This window comes from Aythya fuligula, chromosome Z (assembly GCF_009819795.1).
Source record: "Aythya fuligula isolate bAytFul2 chromosome Z, bAytFul2.pri, whole genome shotgun sequence".
Taxonomy (NCBI): domain Eukaryota; kingdom Metazoa; phylum Chordata; class Aves; order Anseriformes; family Anatidae; genus Aythya; species Aythya fuligula.
Genome location: NC_045593.1, coordinates 38,479,662 through 38,501,292, shown reverse-complemented (window position 1 = coordinate 38,501,292; position 21,631 = coordinate 38,479,662). Strand labels below are relative to the sequence as shown.

Below are 21,631 nucleotides of genomic sequence, written 5' to 3'. Positions count from 1 at the left end.
CCCTTTTTGCTCTGACATAAAGTAGCAAGTAACCAAGCCATGCATGCTTGCTATCTGTTTCTAATTCTGTAAAAATTATGCCAGGAGGTGAAAATGGAAGATGACATTTTGAGTTTGTGAATTTTTATTTACTGCTTCTTTTTTTAAAAGCTGTCCTGAATTCACTGTCTGCAAAGTATCACATACTTAGCTGACTGAAATTAGACACAGTAAGCCAGTTCTTGCTCTGTTTCTCTTCCTCATCCCAGATATTGATCTCTGCAGGCTCTGAGCTCACTTGGGTGTTCTGGGGACAATCATCCACTCTAATCACCTGGCAAGACACAGACAAAACGACACTCGATTTATAGGATGACTAGCACCTCTGCAGTTCCTCTGACAGCTACACTATGACATGGCCTTTCAGTACACTACTGAAATGCCGATGACTGAACTGGCTCCTAAATGAGAAACGGATTTTCCCATATTTGTTAAAAGCTGCAGAAGTCACATTGCTTTTGTCTAGTCAATACTACTGAAGAAAGATCTAGTGCCATAGGTTTTTAAAACAAACTTCAGAGTCCCTCAGAATACCTTAAGAGACAATCAGGTCTCAAAGCTCAAGTCTCAGGTCTGTTGCTGACCTAAGCATCTTATGTAAACAAATCAGTCTTCACCTTTCATCTCATTAAATAGGAATAATTCTTTCCATTAGACAAAGATGCTGGAAATCTCTTCAGACGTGAATTTTTATGTATGTACGTATAGATACAGTTAGGAAAGTTGCACTATTTCTATGACACAGTCAACATGCTATCTACAATGTGATTACTGGTTGATGGATTCAGAGAAAAGACTGCAGGGCTCCTGTAGGTGAGTGAGAACCTTATAAAGCCTGGCTTTCTTCTTTACAGTAGCACACAGTCTGGATGTAGCTCACCGCTTCTTCAGTATATCCTACAGCATACAAAGCCTCCATGATTGATTCTCTCAGCTGAAGTGCAAGGACTGATTCCTTTCTATGTAAAATCAATAATTGTCTTGGTCTGCTATCTAACAAAGTCCATAGGCTTCATCATGTGCAAAACTGAAATGGCACACATTCAAACAAAAGGGAGATTAAATCAAAGCCAGACCAAAAAAAAAAAAAAAAAAAAAAAAAAAAGCTTCTGAATTTATGTGTGCAGCCTTTTAAATGCAAACATATTCAGCTAAACTTCAATTTTGCACTACACTGCAGAACTGTTCTTAGTGAATGAAAAAGACTGCTATGAGATACGTGATTCCCTTCCATCTACACATACCGGCACCTGAAGGGGTTTTTGAATCTTCTTTTCTCTCCCAGACTTTCTGTCTCTGTTTTGTTGTTTTGCTTTTGTTGCCTCACTGTAGTGTAACTCACTAGATGGTAAAGACTCTGTGGGAAAGAATCAAAAAACACCATTAAGCTACAGAGCTTTTGTTTACTAAGAGAAGATCTGATAAGACAGAGTTGGCAGATCTCCAGAGCAAGCTGAGAAAGACTTGTAACACCCAAAGCTAATACTCACACAGTCCATGCAGTTCAGTGCAAAGATGTTCACCATCATAAGATATAAAACAACAAATGTTATCTATCATCTCATACTATTTATACTTAGAACTGGAATCTGCCATATTTTAGCTGCTGGTAAGCAAATTTGGTGGTGGACAGGAAGGTTTGTAAGACTTCTATAAAAATGTCATTCATTATCCATTCAACCATCTGACAATGTATCTCTTAGGTATTCTGCAAATTCATTTAGTTCTTGTAATTCTTGGATTGCTTCCCCAGGATAAGAAACTCCCCAAGATCCAGTATCATTCCTCTGTCACAGCAGCATTGTAGCCATAACTGTAGGGGGCCATTTAGATGGGGAGAATCAGGGTTGGACTGCTACTGTGGCTGACACACTGGTGTCGTACAGCTTGTACCGGGCACACTTACAAATTCCTCAGAGCAATCATTCCCAGCACAAAAAAAAAGGTGAAAGAGTAGCTCTGGACTCTTTCCTTACTACCCTCAGCTGCAGCTAATACCTCCTGAATGACAAAAAAAACATCTTTTAATAATGTCTTGTGTTTCCCAATAAAAGATACTGTAGAGGTACAGCATATTTTTATTACCACCTCTGGCTTTGCAGGTTTTCCCACTTTTCTCTTTTTGAGAGGAAGGTAAGCTGTTGCTCCTGCAGACACCCCAGTTCCTCCAGAGGGGGCTGATCCAAAAGGAGGTATTGTGTTTCAGTTTGTTCTCAGAGATGATGCTGTGCTGTGAGCTGCTGGAGTTGTAAGAGAAGGACTTTGATTCTTTTATCTGGACGTGCCTGGGAGGGCTATCCTTGCAATTGCCATCACAGTTATAGGTGGATTGTATGCACAGGGCCTTCTTCTGTTTCTTTCTTGAGCTGAAAACCCCTTTTTCATCACCTTCAGAGAATCCCCAGTTCACATAACCACCTCCAGTTTCTTCCCTGTCATCACAGCAGGGTATTACATTCTCTCCATCATCCAGTGATGGCTGGAGACCGAGAGGATGATCAGCCTCTACAGCATTAGTCTTTTTTGATGGCAAGTGAATAACAAAGTCCGTCTGGCTCCACTGATAACCTTCTGGCTCTTTATCAATGAGGCTGACACTTTGCATGTTTTGCTGCACTGCAATGCTCCTTTGCAGTTCATCATTGAATACATTTTCCCTGTACTTGGTAGGAGTGCTCGAAAAGGACAAGTTTAAAGTGACATCCTCTGAAAAGGGCCCTCCTTGGTGATCAGGAGGTACCAGCAAAAATTGCCCATATCTAGGGGTTGACTTAGTCTCAGATGAAATGCCTGAAGTGAGAGTGTCACTTTCTATTTCAATCTTCCGAGAGCTGTCTTCTACCACCTTGTTACTTTCAGTCCTCAGTTTGTGGTCTTTGCATTCTGATGACCACTGACTCCTTACCAAGCTCCGTAACAGAGAGGGTGGCATGCTGTAGTAGTGGTACTTCTTGTCATACAAACACTCCAGACTGCTCAGGGTCTTGGAATAGAGCACGTTGCTCCAGCTGTGGGGCAGCTTCCTATAGGATCTACATTTTGTGTCAGCCAGTAAGGCTTCTTCCACCTGCAAGGTGTCTACAGCTGAAAGCACTTTCAGGATGTCCACTGTCAAGGCAGACAAGTCTTGCAAATGTCCTAGCTGACTGTCGAGGGAGATTAAAGACTCCTTGATATAAAATACCTTCTCGTGCACTTCTTTTAGCTGCAGAAACATCTCCTCCACTCTAGACAGAATAAGAAAAGATAATTAAAATATCAAAACACGGATCTTTGGCTCTCTGTGCCAGATGATTAACACATTTTAAAAAGCCAGTATTTAAAACAATCCTTTATATTTTTTTCATGTGAATTCCATTCTCATGAACATGTATATTTGATAAAACCCGTCCAGACTTAAAACACGTCATTCGGTATACTGGGCCAAATGGCACTTTGCTCAAAGAGAATCTATCTTAAAAAACATATTTCTACTAATCTGCATTCCATGCCATAGAACTACTAAGCCACGGCCAAGAAGACACAGCTTTGGAAATGCTACATTGTGCATTGCTATGTAAATGCTGTAAAAAGAAGAAAAAAGAAAGAAAAAAAAAAAAAAAAAAAAAAAGAAAGAAAGAAACAAAAAGTAAAAATCTGTAAAGTATACTTCCTGTCATCCATTCATCTTTCATTCTTACACTTCTTGTGCAAACATGAGAAGGATAAGGCTTCACCCTACAGATACTATTCCATTTCTCAAATGCTGCTTGAAAACGGTCTTCCCAACAAGCCATATGGCCCATTGGAACAGATTTTTTATGTTTGATGCCACCAAAACCCTCATCTTCAGCCACCAAAAAATAAAATAAAATAAAATAAAATAAAATAAAATAAAATAAAATAAAATAAAATAAAATAAAATAAAATAAAATAAAATAAAATAAAATAAAATAATCAGCTTCCAAAAAGCAAAGTTTTTTTTTGTTGTTATTGTTTGTTTGTTTGTTTTTGGCTTTGTTTTTATGATCTTCAAATCCCCAGTGAACAGCACAAGAACTTCTTGGACTGGAACAATATCTTTTTAACCAATTCATTATCTTCGTGTTTGCTAAAGATACTCTCTCTGGTGCTCTATCATTAAGACAATGATGAACCAGCTGCAGGCAATATGCAAAAGAAGCTCTCTTCCTTTGTTACCGAATAACATAAAGATGCAGCATTTAACCAACACATTTAACCAACAGCTGAATAAAATCAAATACCATTGTTCCAAAATGTTTTATTCACCTAAAGGAATTTATTGTGTTAATGTTATGCAATGCTAGGAAGTACGTTTTAACTTGGCACTTTGGAAAAAAAAAAATCCCTTTCTAGGTCTATAGCTATCCAGTAAATAAAATCTTCTTGCTGTAATTGATTCTACAGCTTTTGAACAAAAGTATTTATTATATTTCTTCTACAAGGGACATTCATTTTGCTTGTATGTTTTGTCTCAGTATGTAGAAAATAAGACCATGAAAATATAACCATCAAGGGCCTATCTGTATCTAGGCAAAACAAATTTTAGATCAGATCTGTATTGGCATTCAGTAAGACTTTTTACAGTGCTCAGTTTGTTTAATTCTTCCCTTTAAAAGTAATGGCAGCTTTGCCATTGATTTCAATAGAAAGCTAAATTAGGCCAATACTGGAAGCTTTGAAATCCTGTTAATAGTTACATATTGATATTTTGCAAGCCAAGATGGTACAGATAATGCTACACTGGTTATACAGTTATTTTCTTACACAGTTGAGCCTCAGAATAAAACTACGTACTGTATGCCATATTCTGGCACGTCCTCTTGGTGATACCTTCTCTGCAAAAGTGAAAATGTAGAACACCATACTGCACACAGCAAGCAGTTGCCAGTGCGCAGCATTGGTTGGGCCTCCGGGAGAGCAGAGCTTGAACAAAGCTTGAGAGATCCAGCCTGCAGTCACCCAGATGAGTGCAGCAGGAGGGCAGGAGGTGCTTCAGCCACGCAGCAGCAGTTCTCCTGCGGCCTGTGGAGAAGCCCCTGGTGGAGCAGGCTGTCCCCCTGCAGCCCATGGGTCCCACATGGAGCAGATCTCCACGCTGCAGCCCCCCCATGGGTGGAGGAGCCCCCGGTTGGAGCAGGTGGATGTGGCCTGGAGGAGGCTGTGGCCCATGGAGAGCCCCCACAGGAGCAGGCCCCGGGCCGGAGCTGCAGCCCGTGGAGAGGAGCCCACGCAGGAGCAGGGAGTCTGGGAGGAGCTGTCGCCCACCCATGGGGGACCCGTACTGGAGCAGTTTGCTCCTGGGGGATGGACCCTGTGGTATGGAGCCGTGTGGGAGCAGTGCTTGAAGAGCTGCTACCTATGGGCTGCCCCCGCAGGCTCAGTTCGGGTGGGAGGGACCCCACGTGGCGCAGGGGCAGAGAGGGACTGTACTAAACGCCCTATGTTGTGTCTGTTTTGCCTGTGATGAGAACTGTTGAGTGACCTCCCTGTCCTCATCTCAACCCTTGAGCCCTTTTTCACCATGTTTTCTCTCCCTGTTCATTTGAAGAGCAGAAGTAAGAAAGCTGTGTGGCAGAGCTTAAGTAGCTATCAGTGTGAAACCACTAACCCCATTAACCACACTGCACGTGTCCAAGGATGCAATTCTGCCAGCAAGGCTTCCCAGACAGGCCTGATATTCAGTTCAAACAGGTATGTTACTTGTCCATCAAATTAGCATGGTCTACATATGCTACCGCCTCTCAGATTCACAATGGCCATAACTTGTCAAAAAGCATTAAAAGTTTTTGCAGCATAACACACCTTTCTGTTGTCAGGCGGATCCTTTCACTGTCACTGGAACTCAAGCTTTCATTCTTCTCATGAAAATATTTTTCCACACACTGTTCCTCAAAGTCATGTAGTTTCTTCAACTCCTCATCACTTAAGTACAGCTCTGAACAAAGAAGTAGATGTAGGTATTAAGTGTGATGACAAATACAATTGAGTATGTGTCTATGAAAATAGGAAAATGTCAGAACAGGTTTTCTTCTCCTCCCTTGACAAGAATGAAACAGACCTAACTCCATGAAATTTGGACTCATGTATAAAGACCAAACATGCCAAATCGTCTTTGCCCTGCTTGTGAGCTCATTTCAAAGATTTCACTCTGCCTTGGCATTTTCATTCATTTTCCACAGGGTGGCACTGGATCTTCATTGCTAAAAGCAGTTGTTTAATCACACAAAAATTTAAGAAACTTGTCAAGCAATGCATAGGCATATTGAAAGGGAACACAAAGGTATTAAAATGGGAAAATAATAATAATAATAATAATAATAATAACAACAACAACAACAACAACAACAACAACAACCTCACTGAGAAAAGTGCAGGCAAAGTATGAGCCCTCTTCTATCCAAAGACTTTTGGATGTGCTAAGCAGTCTTACAGTTTCCTGGTATCTAACATACCTTGCAAGAAACCCTCCGTGTCAGTCACTTATACTATGCACGCATATAAAAAGAGCAGTGGTACTTCAAAGGCACGCTGATATATCCAGCCATGAAGGAGGAGCTACAGCAGTAAAGCTGCTCAGCATTGATTAGTTGAGCACACTTTTGAACTCTGTAACCACTTGTGAGCATGGCAGATATCTTCAGGGATTCATGTTCAGCAGAGAAAATCCTAAATGAACCATAACCCAAGAAGGGTCTGCTCAGTTCAGTTATTAGGTATCAAGAATGTACACTGCTTCAAAAAGGATAAGGCTGTGTAATACTATACAGTCATGTTCCCCATTTTAGATGAGATTACAGCCCCCAGCCTCTCCACAAGCCCATTCCCCTGCATTGCCCCACCATCCATCAAGACCCACTGATGAGTATTTGTTCCCCATCCTGACACCCTATAGTCCCCTCCTCTCATTGGCTATGGCTGTTCCTGACAGAGAGCTGGAGGCAGTGTGACACGGAGCTGGCATTGCCATGAGGAGGTGTTAGGAATGACCTCGGGACAGAGGAGTCCAGGTCAGGAAGGGTGAAGAAGGTAGGATTAAAGGACAGTGGTGTACCAGTGCACAAAGGAACTAGGGTGCAGTAAGGAAGTAGAAACTCCCATGCTCTCTCCCTGTATCTTCCAACACCAGATCTCCTGTGTCCTCAGGCTCTGCAACTACTTCCTCAGCTTCCACAGGCATCTGTTCCCCGATACAGGAGGCAGCAACAGCACTATGAAGTACTGTACAAGGGCTTGTTCTGGGCATTCATATTGGTATTCGCTGCTATCAAGTAATGTTGACGCACTGACTAACAACCAATCTGAAGCCTAACATTAAGTGCTTATTTTGTGCATAACCAAAGACCTAGCAAGTGGGAGTTTTTTTGTTCTACCAGAGATTCATATAGTCTAGGAGGATTTTCCCCTCACAGCCCTTTATATCTGCAAACAGGTTGTGTTACTTGATGCAGAAATGGGTTCTCAAATGTCAGGTTTCACTTCCCCAGACGATGCTGCAGAAGTCAGGAAGGGACTCTGCACTCATGTACTGCATTATATAACAAGCCAGGGACATAAGAGTCCTTTGCTGAAGCATCTTTAATGGGCTGCTAACACCTCATCTCAAAATACCCTGAACTAGCTTACTTAATACATGTGACTCTCATTACAAACGAAACTGAAAGCAGGAGACTGATCTCCATTCAGTGCCTTTTTACTTAAACTGCCATTTATCTTATGAGCCACAGATCCCAACTACCCAAGCTCCAGGGAAAAAAAATATGAAAACTTAATGGTATATGGAGGATACAGGGGGAAGAAGTCATTGAATTGTATCAGAAGAATAAACACAGACTCATCAAAAGTATTTGTCACTCTGGGCTATTAAAAAGGAATTTATGGTCTTTTCAGGATAAATGTACAAAAATGTATGCCTTCAGTGTTGTTTATTTTCTGTCAAAATAAGGTTTTTCTATCATACAGAAAAAGTTAATATCACTTTATTTCAGCTACAAGTTGTAATATATCTATATCACTCCAGCAGGATATGTTTGCAACACCGTCTTGCAAGTCATAGGCTAGCTACGTTGAAAATAGCTATGACTGAGTATGATGTAAGTTAAAACTTGGAGCCAGAGCCTGCCTAAGTTCTTTACTATTACTATCTATATTACGTTTTGATTGATGCACAATATGTAGCAAAGCAAAAGCTAAATAAAAAGCAAAGCATTCCCCTAGTCACTTTTTTTTTTTTTTTTTTTTTTTTTTCTACAAGACTTCTCAGACAGGCACATCAAATTCTGGTTTGCCAGAAAACAGCCTCCAGGCCAGAAAATCTCTTTCTTTTTGGAGAAACTGAGCTACAAAGTGATGGGAGGCTGACAAAACATTCCTTATAATCTATTCCTGTTTGTCCCCAGTTTAGCTCTGCTTACTCAGTCCAACGTCGCCTTCCTCTTGATCAGACTCATTTGTGGGCCGGTGGTGGAAGATGCGATTTATCAGAAGTCCAATATGGCTCAGGAGAATAAAAGGTGGAGGCAGCCATGGCTTATCATGATAGGTCATAATGTAGCGGTACCGGTTGTACTTCCAGAGCTTGTTTGATATGGATTTCAAATCATAGTAAACATTACTGAGAAGAGAGATAAATGGGAAAGGAAGGTAGAACACTCCTGTGAGGAATCTTCTCAATACAGCAAAAGATGCTTGTCTACAGATCTAATTTGACACTGAAGAAAAGTCTCATCCCTCCAGTGAAGTAAATCAGCTTAGCAACTTTCATTTAACAAAGCAGCAGCATGTGCCTGCAGCTAGTGCACAGAGAATGAGATCTTCAAAGCTGCCTAACAGATTGGGATATCCAATTCCCATTCACTTTAATGGGAACTGGGCAAAAAATATCCCTAAAGTGGCTTTGAAATCTCAACCAGATTATTTAAACTTTAATACATAGCCTATCTGGGAATTCAACATTGTCTGCCTCTTTGGACTGGATTAAATGTGTGAATCAGGCTAAGGGAAGAGTGTTAACAATGCTTCTGCTGCCTTTCAGTGCTTTCCCCCTACAACAAAATACATGCTGCAAAAGGCAGCTACATGAGCAATTCTTCTGTGGGGTACTTTTTGGAGCACTGATATTACTAAATGTGATGCTGGTGTTGCACAGAGTATTTCCTGCACTGTCATAGACCCAAATACAGGAAAGCAACTTTGTGGTTTCTGGCACTTTAATTTCAGTTGCATTGTCATACTCTTCACCCAACATATAATCAAAAAAAAACATCAGCTTTGCTTCTGGGAGTATAATTAAAAATATTGCTTATACCCTTTTTTGGTCCCACTTCTGGAACAATCAAATCACTAAGCAGAAGGTTTAACATATCATCAATGCTGAAGGTTTAAATCTAGAAATAATTCAAATTACAATTTCACAGCTGTGCATTAAAAAAAAAAAAATTAATGCCTTGCCACAATTTCAGGAAAGGGATTTCTAATTGGAAGTGGGAATAGAATGAGTTTTGATCATTCAGTTTTCTTGAATATTAATCACTACATTTCTTGATTTGAAAATTTTTTAACCTACAGCTGGCATTTTCTTCCCCAGAAATACTAGAACTCTAAGAAAAAAAAAATTAACTATTTGGGTTACACTGTTCTTTATTAATATTTACACAGAACTTGATTTACTTCAAGGGCTTCCCTCAACCCAAAAGGTTAAAATTACTATAACGACATTGATGAAAGCTTCCTACTCTAGCAGCAGACATTAAAAAGCAGATAGTTCAATACACTACAGTTAGATTTCAGTTCCAGAACATATCAAATTGCACCAAACAATAGGAATTCTTAAACAATTACATAAAGATTATGCTCCTACAATGGCATTACCCTCATTCCCTTAAATTCTCCACTTATCTGCTGACTTAAAACTTGTGCCGCCCTGGGATGAGTATTGTATAGGCTGTCAGCACAACAAATACAATTTTTAGGAACAAAGTACAAATTATGTCAGAGCTGAATTAATGTTCTTTGTTTGCCAAGTGGAGCTGTCTACTGCCACAGAGCCAGGTTCTGTTCAAACTGCAAAACAGTCAACACAGAAGTGTTGGCAGAACATTTATCAGTTGTCTTTGCTTTTGCAGCAATATGGCATGATACCTACTTAAAGAAAGCAATAAGTAAGTTGACCATGATGATGTATTGCACAAAGAGGTAGACAGCTTGGAGGAACGGTGTAAGGAAGGACCCAGGAGGACAGTCTTGATTGGTTTCACAAACTAAAAGGGAAAGACATACAGAGCACCGTTAGCAAGGGAATAGAACAGAGGGCATGTGCAATGGGTTGCCCAGGGAGGTGGTGGAGTCACCTTCCCTGGGGGTGTTTAAGGAAAGTTTGGACATGGTGCTTAGGGACGTGGTTTAGTGGGTGATATTGGTGGTAGGATCTTGGAGGAGATCCAAGATCTTGGAGGTCTTTTCCAACCTTAATGATTCTATGATTCTATATGCTTCTCATCTGCCTGAGCAAGAAAGAGAATAGTCCCAGTTTCTTCCACAGAGATATGTTGTTAAAAGTCTGCCTCTGTGTAAGGAAGATAACTCTTCATAACCCTACTGCCTCATTGTTACCATTTCAATTCAGAAGCTCTAGACACCATTTTATACATATCTTATGACAGTCATTATGACTTTTTGTTAAGTGGAAAATAACACGACTGCAATGTATTTGGGTGTGGTGGCTTTACTCAGGTGGGCAGCCGAGCTCCACCACAACCACTCTCTCACTCCCCCTCTCCTCAAAGAGGAAGGGGGAGAAAATACAACACAGAGAACTCGAGGTTTGAGATTTGCGGGCTGCTGCAGGGAAAAGGCGACTCCAGCTCAGACAGACCCAACATATTGGGGGATGGCACACACTCAAGTAAACTGCAATACAAATCCTAGAGGAAGTGGCAAAGCTTTCTCTGACCCCATTGTGAAACAAATATAGCTACAAGGCTGCTTTATCAGAACTGAAGTATTAATCCTTTATAGCTTCAATAAGATCATATTAATTAACATGCAAATGTACATATGGATAGTTTTGATAGTTCACAGAAACTAAGGGATCCCTTTGTATATTTTTAAACTGCCATAACAACCACTTTTTAATGTTTGTGTTTTCTTAATCAAATATTGCACCTTTGAGGAAATTTTAAAATACGTTGGTAACACAGCAGTCACAAATTCAAGAGATATTCCATGGCATAAAGACTCATTAGAGAAACCTGTCTTATCTGAGAAGTTTCAAATTTCTAAAGGTTTAGCATTACTAGGTGATTAAATGAATTAAACTGTGAAACTTAATGCCATACTTTTATTAAAAATATTTTGACTTATGTAGCCAAGATATGTATCTGTCATGTGACTGTTTCATCAATAATAATGGATGAGGCATCCTTAATTATTTAAGTGAATCAGGTCTAAACTGAACTATGTGTCTTAAGTATCTATATCTATTTGCAAAACTTCTTTTCTATTTTTGAGACTATCTTATTTGCACCCATTGCTTAATAGTATAAATATGACTTCCATCTATATAATGAAATAACCCCTGGAGTTCCTGGTTCTTCTCTGTCACTGTGACAAAGCCAAAGCCATAAGCAAGAAATAACATTTTTCCTATGGTTTTAATCTATTATTTTTATGTTCAGCTGGTTTGTTTGTTTAAGAAGGATGTCATGTAATTCTTACTGTGGTGAAAAATCATTTTTCTCTTTCCTTTTTGCTTTTCTCTTTATTCCGTCTTCCTAATAACCTTTGCAGTCTTTTCTCCAAGAGATCAGCAGCTTAGGACTGTCTCAATTGCAAATTCATTTCACTGACAGAGTCTGACCAAGAATTACCTTGTTATTAGTCCCTATGTTCTAAGCTTTGTAGTATACTTCATTTCAGAAGTTAAATTTGAAAGTTTTAAAGTTTAATCTTCATTTTATACAAAGAAACTAATATTCTCACTTTTATTTGTGCAGTATTGCAAATTAAGACTATATATACACTGGAATAGAAATTGTTTGAGTAAGGGCAAACTTAGTGTGTGGTCAAAATTCTAACAGTCAGAAGTGAACTTTTTTAAGCACATATTAAACGTAAGCTGTTGAGCTGTACTGTGAAAATCACCTACCATCTATTTCTCCAGCATAGACCTCACCAAACATCATCCAGTAGGGTTGAAACACAATATCTCGGGCCAGAGTCCAAGAAGGAGGCTCTTCTGGTGAAAGTATTGCCTTTCGTGACACTCCAAAACTCAACAGGACAATGGCCATCATGACCACAATATAGAACATGTTTGCTGTCTGGACATGGAATAATTAACTGTGTTAATTATATACAAAGGAGACTTACATTTTAGGGTAGAAAATCAGTCATAGCTTTTGCAAATAGCAATACAAAAACAGGCTAACAATCTAATATGCTGGAGGAAAGTAAAACATTTTCTAGAGATTAAAATCAATTCTGGACCAAAAAGGCCAGAAGACTTGCCTCTCAAGTCTCACTAAACATCTTAACCAATATTTGAAAAATGCAGAGACCTTGTGGTGGTGATTTTCATTAGTGGCATCTTCGTCTAAACTGAGAGTACAGAATAGCAGTTCAAATGAATTTTTCCTTCTAACACTGAATCAGAATTACTATGCAAGACAGAATATAAAAGTATTAATAAGATAGTTCCAATAACTGAGGGAAATTACAGTGGGAATCTGCATATGTCCCTCAAGACTAGGCAGCAGTTCAGCAGCAGTTTTGATACCAAAAGAGAAAAAAATTAACTTTGATCTCAGAGAAATTTTGCCTGCTAAAAATGGGATATAATTATTTGAATCAAAATGTAATATAATAATGAGACGGTTTCCAAGAGCTAGGGGAATTATCTATAGTAGTGAGCCTGTCTGCAAGACACGGTGATTTTTCTTCCTACTATTATCAAGCTGGATCAGAAACTCTACTCAAATACAACCCTTCTCTAAGGAACTAAGTGAAAATGGCTTTTGTGAATAAACTTAAATAATGAATAAATTAGAACTGAAATCTGGTCATCGTCAACTCACAAACAGAAAAAATCAAGGTATTTTCAGGTAACATATTCACTATTGGGTAACATCTACTTTGACCACAATTCTTTTATGTCACTTCTGACAAGCTCCTCAGTAGCTCATGACTACAAGAAAATTGCTCCACAGTGTAATGCTTACCATTTTCCCAATCATTGTCAGATATGGGCCAGCATGCTGATTCACAGCAAAGAGATCAAGGAGACGAGCATACCAAAATATTATATCCAAGCAATAAAGTAGCCGCCCTGCAGTTTGAACTGGGGGTTCAGACCAGCGCAAGCCAAAACCAATCATAAACAGGATGATGGCTATAGAATCAGTAAAATTCCAGTATTCATTAATCCACACCTTCACTTTTTGGCTGAATTTTCCAGGTTCTGAGATAAATACCTGAATAGAATGTGGAAAAAAAATCAAACAAAACAAAACCAAAACCAAAAATATACACAGAATCTCCATTAAAATCACAGATACATTCTTTGACCTTTTCTGTCTGAACAGTTTTGTGATATTTGAAAATGTTTGTTTCTTATTTACTTTTTTACATACTACAAACTGCAATTCATTCTTTATAGAGGTTTGGACTTAATCTATAATGTTTTATTTCTCAACCATGCCACACCAAACAGAATTGCTCTTCCTAAAGAAAAACAAATCCCAAGCCTGAACCTATTCACTGAAGAGTGTGTTCTTCAGCAGAAAAGAACAGGCAGTACAGAACAGCTATTACTATAAATTAATTAATATTTTCTAGAGGACTGATCATGACTTGCAGTAGCCCTTTCAAAAGCCCTGAAGTCATGGAAAGCATCAACCTAACCTTGCTGATGGGGAAACAACTAATGCCTGTTATTGCAGGCTGAAAATATAAAGTAAGATCCTTGTATTGCACCAAGGGCATGCTAAAAAAGGAGTGCTGGCAACTAGGAAGGTAAAGAATGAAACGTTCACTCCTTGAACTGTGAGGTGCCCCAAAGGGATTTTAAGCTTCACTGAGCAAATGTGTGAAGTGGAATCTTTGGGAGGCTGTAAATAAAACCACTGCATGTTGCGTGAGTGAGGCTAATTATGCAGTGCTATGTAAGAACACACTGATAAGAATCAAGCAGAGGAGAGATTTTTAAATGTTATGCCCTGATCCTGCAAGAATTTACGCATATGAACACATTCGTGTAAACAAGTGATCCTACTCAATTCAGCTTAACTAACTCATATAAGGAACTAGTTGTAGGATCAGCGCCTAAAGCTTTAAACATTACTTGATACGATCTAGAGAAATGGATATTTGCAATTATATATAACAAGATATATATATATATATATCTTACTTATATACATATATATATATATATCTTTTATATATATATATATCTTGTATATATATATCTTGTGTATATATATATATAACAAGAACCTCAGTTAATTAGCTGGACATGTAACACATATTGTCCTACAAAATCTTTGACAGCTGCCCAGAACTAGTACATGAACAAAGAAGATCAAGAAAAAATGAATTTCAAAGTCTCCAAAGAATGTTAATGCTAGAAACAAGAACTGATATCTTCACTGTCCCACCACCAATACAGCGCAACAGCAGAATATCAATCTCCAACATCCTTGATATTTCATATCCTTTTTTCTTTTCCCAATTAGATAATCCTTTATTATTTAACCTCATGCAGCTACAGAACTTCTATGTTCATCCCAAACTTCAATATTTCTGCTGCACCTTAAAATCCCTCACCTCTCTCATAATGATGTTGTAGTCTTCTGAGTGATCTGTTGTAACAGAATCCTTCACTCAGAACTGTGAATACTTTGTTTTATTCTTCTAAAAGTACAGCATTCCAAAGACCATATAAAGGACACCTCACACCGCTGTTGATTACTGCTGCACCAATTTCATGTTGAAGATATGTCTGATCAGATCAAATAATTTGTGAAATATATAGCTGCATTTGTCCCAAGCTTCAGGTCTGAAGTGCAAGGTATGTTCAGAAACTCAGAAATAATTGACTGCAATTAATTGCAATTAATTTTCATTAGAGTATCATTTTTTTCATGCCCAAGCAATCCAGCATTAAAATTTGCTGGCTTTTTTTTTTTTTTTTTTTTCAGTTTGTTTCTAGTTGGTCAGTTAGACTTGATGGAAAATCTTAGATTGTTCTACATAAAATACCTGATAACAATGCCCACACTCAAAGTAGTACCTAAAGACACATGCTATATTCATTATAGGAAATCTAATGGTCTGGTCCAAGAAAGTAAGAAATGGGTGCCTACAATAGGGTTCCAAAACCCAATTCAGCACAATCACTTTCAAACAAACTGTACGTTACCACTGGCTTACATAGAAATGGAGATTTAGGGACAAACTTCAAGATGTATTTTTAAAGTGCAAGTACTGGTCTTTATATTAAAAAATAAAAATAAAAAAAAATCACAGAAATAAATACCCTATGTAATTCTTTCCTCTACTAAATTCTCACCAAAGGAAAATTCACAGTTTGGCATTCTCTAGTTTATTTTATTTTCTGATTAATAATACATCCTTTATAGATGAGAAGTGTGAATGGAAAAGCTTACCTCCCTAACTTTTTCAATGGCAGTGCTGAAAATATAAATAATAACAAGCCACTCTTGAACACTCGGTCTTGGTTCCATCTTCACCAACACAGTATAAGTGAAGAGCATGAGAAATGCCATGTATGCCATCTAAAAAATACACAGTATATAATACAGATGCATTAAAAACTCCAACAAATTTCTGCAAACATATTATCAAATAATTACCCCGAATATAAGAAAATATACTTCGAATATAAATATATATTCTAACTACTGGGCCACTTTAAGATTTTTAAGCCCAGCTCTCCAAAGTATTTAATGCAACTAAGCTTAAGCATCATCTGAAAACTGTGTTTTGGTGCTCAAAAGATTGAAGGAGAAAATGAACTATTGTTGTGCATGTTCACCAAGGCCCCAGAGCCATAACAGGAGCCAGACTATTACCTATCTTTCTTTCTAATTATCTATCTAAATGTTAACTATCTGTACACTGTTACATGAATGTAAAGGTACACTTGTGTGAATCACATTTGATTTATCAGTGCCTTCCAAAACACACATAAACACAAACAAACAAAAAAATCAGATGGATAACATATTTAAAAGGCAACAAAACTTCCCATAAACATACCTAAGATGGAGGATTTACAACATACCAATTGGTTGACTACAACCTGTTAAAAGAGTAACAGTTGACAAAAAGTGGCCTGACCCAACAGGCAGCCTGATCTCAAATACCCTAAGTTCTAGTAACATAGAGGTTAGTTATTCAAATTGATTTAATAAATGCAGGGAGAATAAATGCAAATTGATTTAATAAATGCTCTGTAGGAAATAATCTTTTAAAAGAGAGGGAGGGGATCATTGTTGTTGTTTTTTTGTTTGTTTTGTTGTTGTTGTTTTTGTTTGTTTGTTTGTTTTTATGCAGCTGCATGATTTTAGCTGAAAACTTTTCATTAAAATGTCTTCCCATTCTCCACCACTACCAAGTGACTGTAAATCCACGTTGGACAGAGAAAAATTTGCATCAAGTGGTATTCGAAGAATCAGAGGAGAATTCTGGAAATCCAAGTTTTTTTGTGATGACCAACCGTGTGAAACCAGAACTTGACAATTGGTGCATTGTAGAACTCATAGATTTTTCTAGTGCGAGGCAGGTTTCTTTGTCCACCATCTACTCGGCATTCATCAGACTTCTGAGTCACCTTCTCCACATCACAATCCTTCTTAAAAAGGAAATAGCATTTTAAAAGTCAGAAACCATGCTCTATGTTTGCAAAGATTGTGCCATGTTAGAAGGCACAGATGTTTAGGCTTTACTCAAAATATACTATTACTGTAGCTTGATTTTATCTGGCTACAACCATCTCATTATCATTCCCACTTTTCAATTATAAATACCATTTAGAGTTTGGTCTTATGATTACAGGCAATGGCCTGGGTATCAGCAGAATTGAATCCACTCCTGTTTCTGACATACATTTCTCTAAGGCTTTAAGCAAGTCACTTACCTCCCTGTATCTCACCTCCTCTATCTGTAAAGCACAGAAAAATAACAACTCCCAATATGACTTAAGTGTGTAAGCTATAAATCTATTCATATCTGTGGGGCATTCTGAAATAAGTGAATGAGTACCACATCTCAGCTCATTGCACACAGTCTGAATACAGATGCACAGAAAACATCAGGACACTGATGTTTCAAATACAGAATCCAGTTGCTACTTTTGGTGTACTGTATGCCTGATTAGAACATGAGGATGAAATAAGTATTCTCTTACAAAATCAGCCTACAAAAAATACTGGTAACTTCTTTATTATCCTCAATAAATTAAAAACAAAGAAAAAAGCAAACTTGATTCTGCATTCAGTTTGACACTTGTACAAGAACCCTTCTGAAGAAACAAATATCTGAGTTGCTGCTGAAACCTAGGAAAAGGTGCAGAACCCCAGCAGTGGGCAACTGAAAAACAAACAAACAGAAGGAGCTGAAAGAAGCTTTAAGACTTGAAGAGGGAGAGGCCTGGGGAAACTATAGGCAGTTGGGCAGGCCTGAAGGAACCAACCTATCTCATTCATTCTTGTTTTAACATTGGCCAATTGCCATGGCTAATATCAATGCTAAAACTTGTTGATACTGGACACCTGCAGCATAGCAGTTTTGGTGACATGGAGATTTATTCCTACTACACAACATTTCCTTATCAGGGAAAACTGATTTTTTTCCATCATCTTTGACTCAGAAAAGTACTGAAACAGAGAAACACACACAGAATCATCCTGACATATTAACAGCAGATCTGTTGAGGTGAAGTAGACAATTTGTCCCATAAAAGAGTGCAATTTCCAGCTGCAGCAGGTGACTAGAATTTATGACCATGTGTGAAAAATGTTCTGTGTGGCACTTGAAGATTTTTGAAATTTTCTGTACTTTCTTCCCCATTTCATATCAGAGGATTTAAGAAAAGTAGGTCAGCTTTCTGTTTTAAACATCACTCTGTATTAGATAAAATTAGAAGTTAAGGCTATTGCTAGCTCAGAAAGGAAGCAACCCTGTCTGAGGCAGGGCAGAAAAGCACATTACTGTGTTGCTTTCTACCAGACTGCAGGGGGGTCCCTACAGCGAGTAATTACAATTTGCCTTTCCTACATATCATAGCTGTTACCTAATCCCACAGAAAGCATTTTTGAACAGTCAGTTCAGGCACTGCAGGGTGTATGAGCTTCAAGCATTTTCCTGCATCAGGTAGAAAACAGGCGTGGCAATGACAGGTCTGCCATTCTGCAAAAGCCCTTGACAATAATCCACTCTCCTTTATTTTTGCACAAATTGAAAGTTAATGGATAAGGTCCCAAACAATCCATAAAACATATCTGCTGGAGGCAGAGCAAGTAAGATTGCCTGACACATCTCACTTGACAATCATATTTGCACTGGTCAACACCTCACCAACATTTAGCAGTTAGGATCAAAATTCTCTGTGTCTGATGTCTGCCTCCAACTGAAAACTTCTAGAAAATTTCAGTTCAAGGAATGCGTTGTGAAGAATGAAGAAAAGAAAGGACACACAACTCTGCTTAGCAGAAGTGTGGAGGAATTCAGATCTTAATAGGGAAAGATTTCACCTATGCTAGAGATTCTCTACAGTCAGATCTAAGAAGGACTTTCATGCAACGACAGGTCCCCGCAGAGTGCTTCAGGACTCAGTTCAAATGATTAAAACAAAAACAGAGTGCTTCTCTTGTGCTTTAAATGACATCTCTTCTAGCCTCGAGAGAGTCAGAAGAAGAGAGAACCTGTTTTTGAACAAGGACAGCAGAAAATTTGTGCCCTAAAATAATAGCATAACTGACAGTTAATTATAACCTCTTTGTATTCCTGTGAGACTGGGAAGGATATTCTCACTATGACCAATACAGGACAGATGAAGTGACTTGCCCAAGATCCCTCTTGTCTCCATCCCAGCAAGGGATCAAAACCCTACTTGATAATCTGGTTCCAATGTTTCCAGCTGATCAATCCCTCCTCATTCAACAGACCCTGACACATAAATGACAGCTCATCAGAGACTAACCAGAGACAAGACATCTTTAGTGCTGGGTGGGCTCTGATCCCCATGGTACCATGTGAACTGGTGGAAATCTTGAGACTGAGGCACATGAGACATTTCTGCCTTGGTTTTAAACTCCAGCATCAAGATAGTGGGAGGCAGGAGAATACTTACAATGACCTGAAAGAGAAACGCAAGACTCAGGAAATTAATTCAGCAGTGATAGCATAGACCTGAGGCCAAAGTCAGCCATGCATGATGCTGGCACAAACCCATAGCTATTCCTCTGGCCTAGGAGGGAGCCACTGGGGTGGGAATCTCCATGGCACACTCTTATAGCTTCTGAAGTGTGCTGCTCTTGATTGTTTTGTGGCTTTGGAGAGAGTTAGTGGTATCTGGAGATATTGTAGATACCGTTCCCCATGTCTGGAGAGCATTCCTGCCATCAGCAGCTCTGTTGAAAAACCAGCAATGTGGGGCAGCAAGAACAGGTGGGGAGGGACTGGAGGGTGCTGAGGAAATGGGAACAAAGACAGCTCAGGAGCTGTGTTCTTCTAATGCCATCCCCCAGATTCTTTTGCAAAGAAGTAAAACCAACGCCAAGTACTGTCCTCCCTCCCCTGCCTTTCTTTTCTCTCCCAGATGAGTATGCTCCAATCTACATGTATGCTCAAGCACATCTGTCTGAACCTGCATTAGACTAGTTCATAAACACAAATACATGTATAAAACATATAAACAACATCAAATTGCCCCAAAAGCTAAAGTGACTGATGCTACCTTAAACCAGGAGTTCTTCCGCATCTTCAGGCGTCCCATCCACATATCGGTCAGTAGCATCTGTGTGCAAGTATGAGATACAAAAGGCCGCATGCCCACAGACACTGCTAGTTTTAAGCAAGTTGAGTTGCTCCAATTTTTCAGTTCATAGGTCAGCAACTTCATGGCCATCTGTTCATTTTGTTTGAATGCTTTTTCCAGTACATCTAAGGCAAGCTGCCCAAATTCCCTTGAGCAGAAAAGAATTAACGGGGACCAGTCAAAACTCAGAATCACTACTGGTTGGATTGAAAGCTCCATTGGCCAAAGTTCAGCCAAAATACACAGTAAGTATGCCTTTTCCCATTTACCCATTGCTTTATCAATATATTCAGAGAAAAACAGTTTGGTGAGTAAATGTGACTATTTAGTCCTAATCACAAGGTTTAATGTCATCCTCATTTCTATCTTTTTATTTATTTGTTTTGTTCTTAATCTCATTCATTCATCAAAATGGACCCTATGAATTTCGATGTACTTGCATCAGTGACTCATCATCACCGTGGGGAAGCATTGCAGGCATCTGCAAAAGCCTCTTCTTTTATACTGGCTCTTATACACCTCTGCTGGGGAGACTTTGCTAGGAAGATACACCTTCCTTTAAATTAAATTTTGGAACTACATGCAGAACAGGCAAGCACATTTTACTGTAATCTGAATCTGAGTAATTATGGTACAAAACCATAATGACAATGTCATTAAGAAGAAAAACTGCCAGAAAAATACTACAATGAAATAACAAACTTGATGAAAATTCTTGGTCTACTTCATTTTTGATTCACTCAGATATTTTCAGCAAATACTTTTTGTAAGGTCTTACGCAGAGCAGGACTTAAGGACTGATTTTACTTTGTTCATTACAAGATATCATGGGTTTTAAAGGTTTAACACAGCTGTGTTGTATTAAATGGACTTTTAACAAGTTAAGCTGGTAAGGTAAGCTATTAGGGAAATTTCAACATTCCAGTTGACCACACAGTAGACCGTGAGATATGCCCTACTAACCTATATTTTATTTTTCAGATATGCAAATAGATAGCATGTTAATAGTTTTACCTTAACTCTTGACCAGACTGTGCACTAATACAGAGCTCCATTATACGTTATAAATAGTGAGCATCAGAAGACATTTCATACTCCACAGTCTGCAGCACCACTAATCTTACATATTCGATTATAAAAAAAGTCTAACCATTCTAAGCATTGCTAATCTTTATTAACTGAAGTGAAGGGAGAACTCATACTTTGAGTACTTCTTAAGTTCTTCTGAAGTGTCATCCACCATGTTGCTCTGTTTAGCTTCATGTGCCATTGCCTTGTAGAGTTTACAAGCCACAACTGCTTTGACCATGGCTTCCTCTCCATGCTGCCAGAAGAACATTGCCATCTTCTGCCTTTTCATTAATACCGCCCAAACCAGAAGGTCATTATAGGGGTACGTAAAGCCAGGTGACTCATAGTTCTCTGCAAAGTTTCCGTCCTCTTTTGACTTCTTCTTAGACTTATGGAAACCAGTGGATCTTTCCTATAAATTTGTTTTAAAAAAAAACAAAATCTTTCTGAATGGTTGAAGTT

The 21,631-nt window shown here is 38.6% G+C and overlaps 1 protein-coding gene across 1 annotated transcript in view; it reads right to left on the bottom strand.

The window, feature by feature from the left end:
- Positions 1-21,631, bottom strand: part of TRPM6 (transient receptor potential cation channel subfamily M member 6) — an 84,039-nt gene that overhangs the window by 24,984 nt on the left and 37,424 nt on the right. The window contains exons 16-28 of the mRNA XM_032205646.1: positions 21,301-21,581; positions 20,018-20,246; positions 19,262-19,417; positions 16,778-16,912; positions 15,705-15,833; positions 13,257-13,508; positions 12,185-12,359; positions 10,184-10,298; positions 8,454-8,653; positions 5,845-5,977; positions 2,128-3,266; positions 1,284-1,396; positions 187-313 (exon numbers count right to left, since the gene is read on the bottom strand). Coding sequence (XP_032061537.1) covers positions 187-313; positions 1,284-1,396; positions 2,128-3,266; positions 5,845-5,977; positions 8,454-8,653; positions 10,184-10,298; positions 12,185-12,359; positions 13,257-13,508; positions 15,705-15,833; positions 16,778-16,912; positions 19,262-19,417; positions 20,018-20,246; positions 21,301-21,581 — 3,184 coding nt within the window. The remainder of the gene's footprint in view (positions 1-186; positions 314-1,283; positions 1,397-2,127; positions 3,267-5,844; positions 5,978-8,453; positions 8,654-10,183; positions 10,299-12,184; positions 12,360-13,256; positions 13,509-15,704; positions 15,834-16,777; positions 16,913-19,261; positions 19,418-20,017; positions 20,247-21,300; positions 21,582-21,631) is intronic.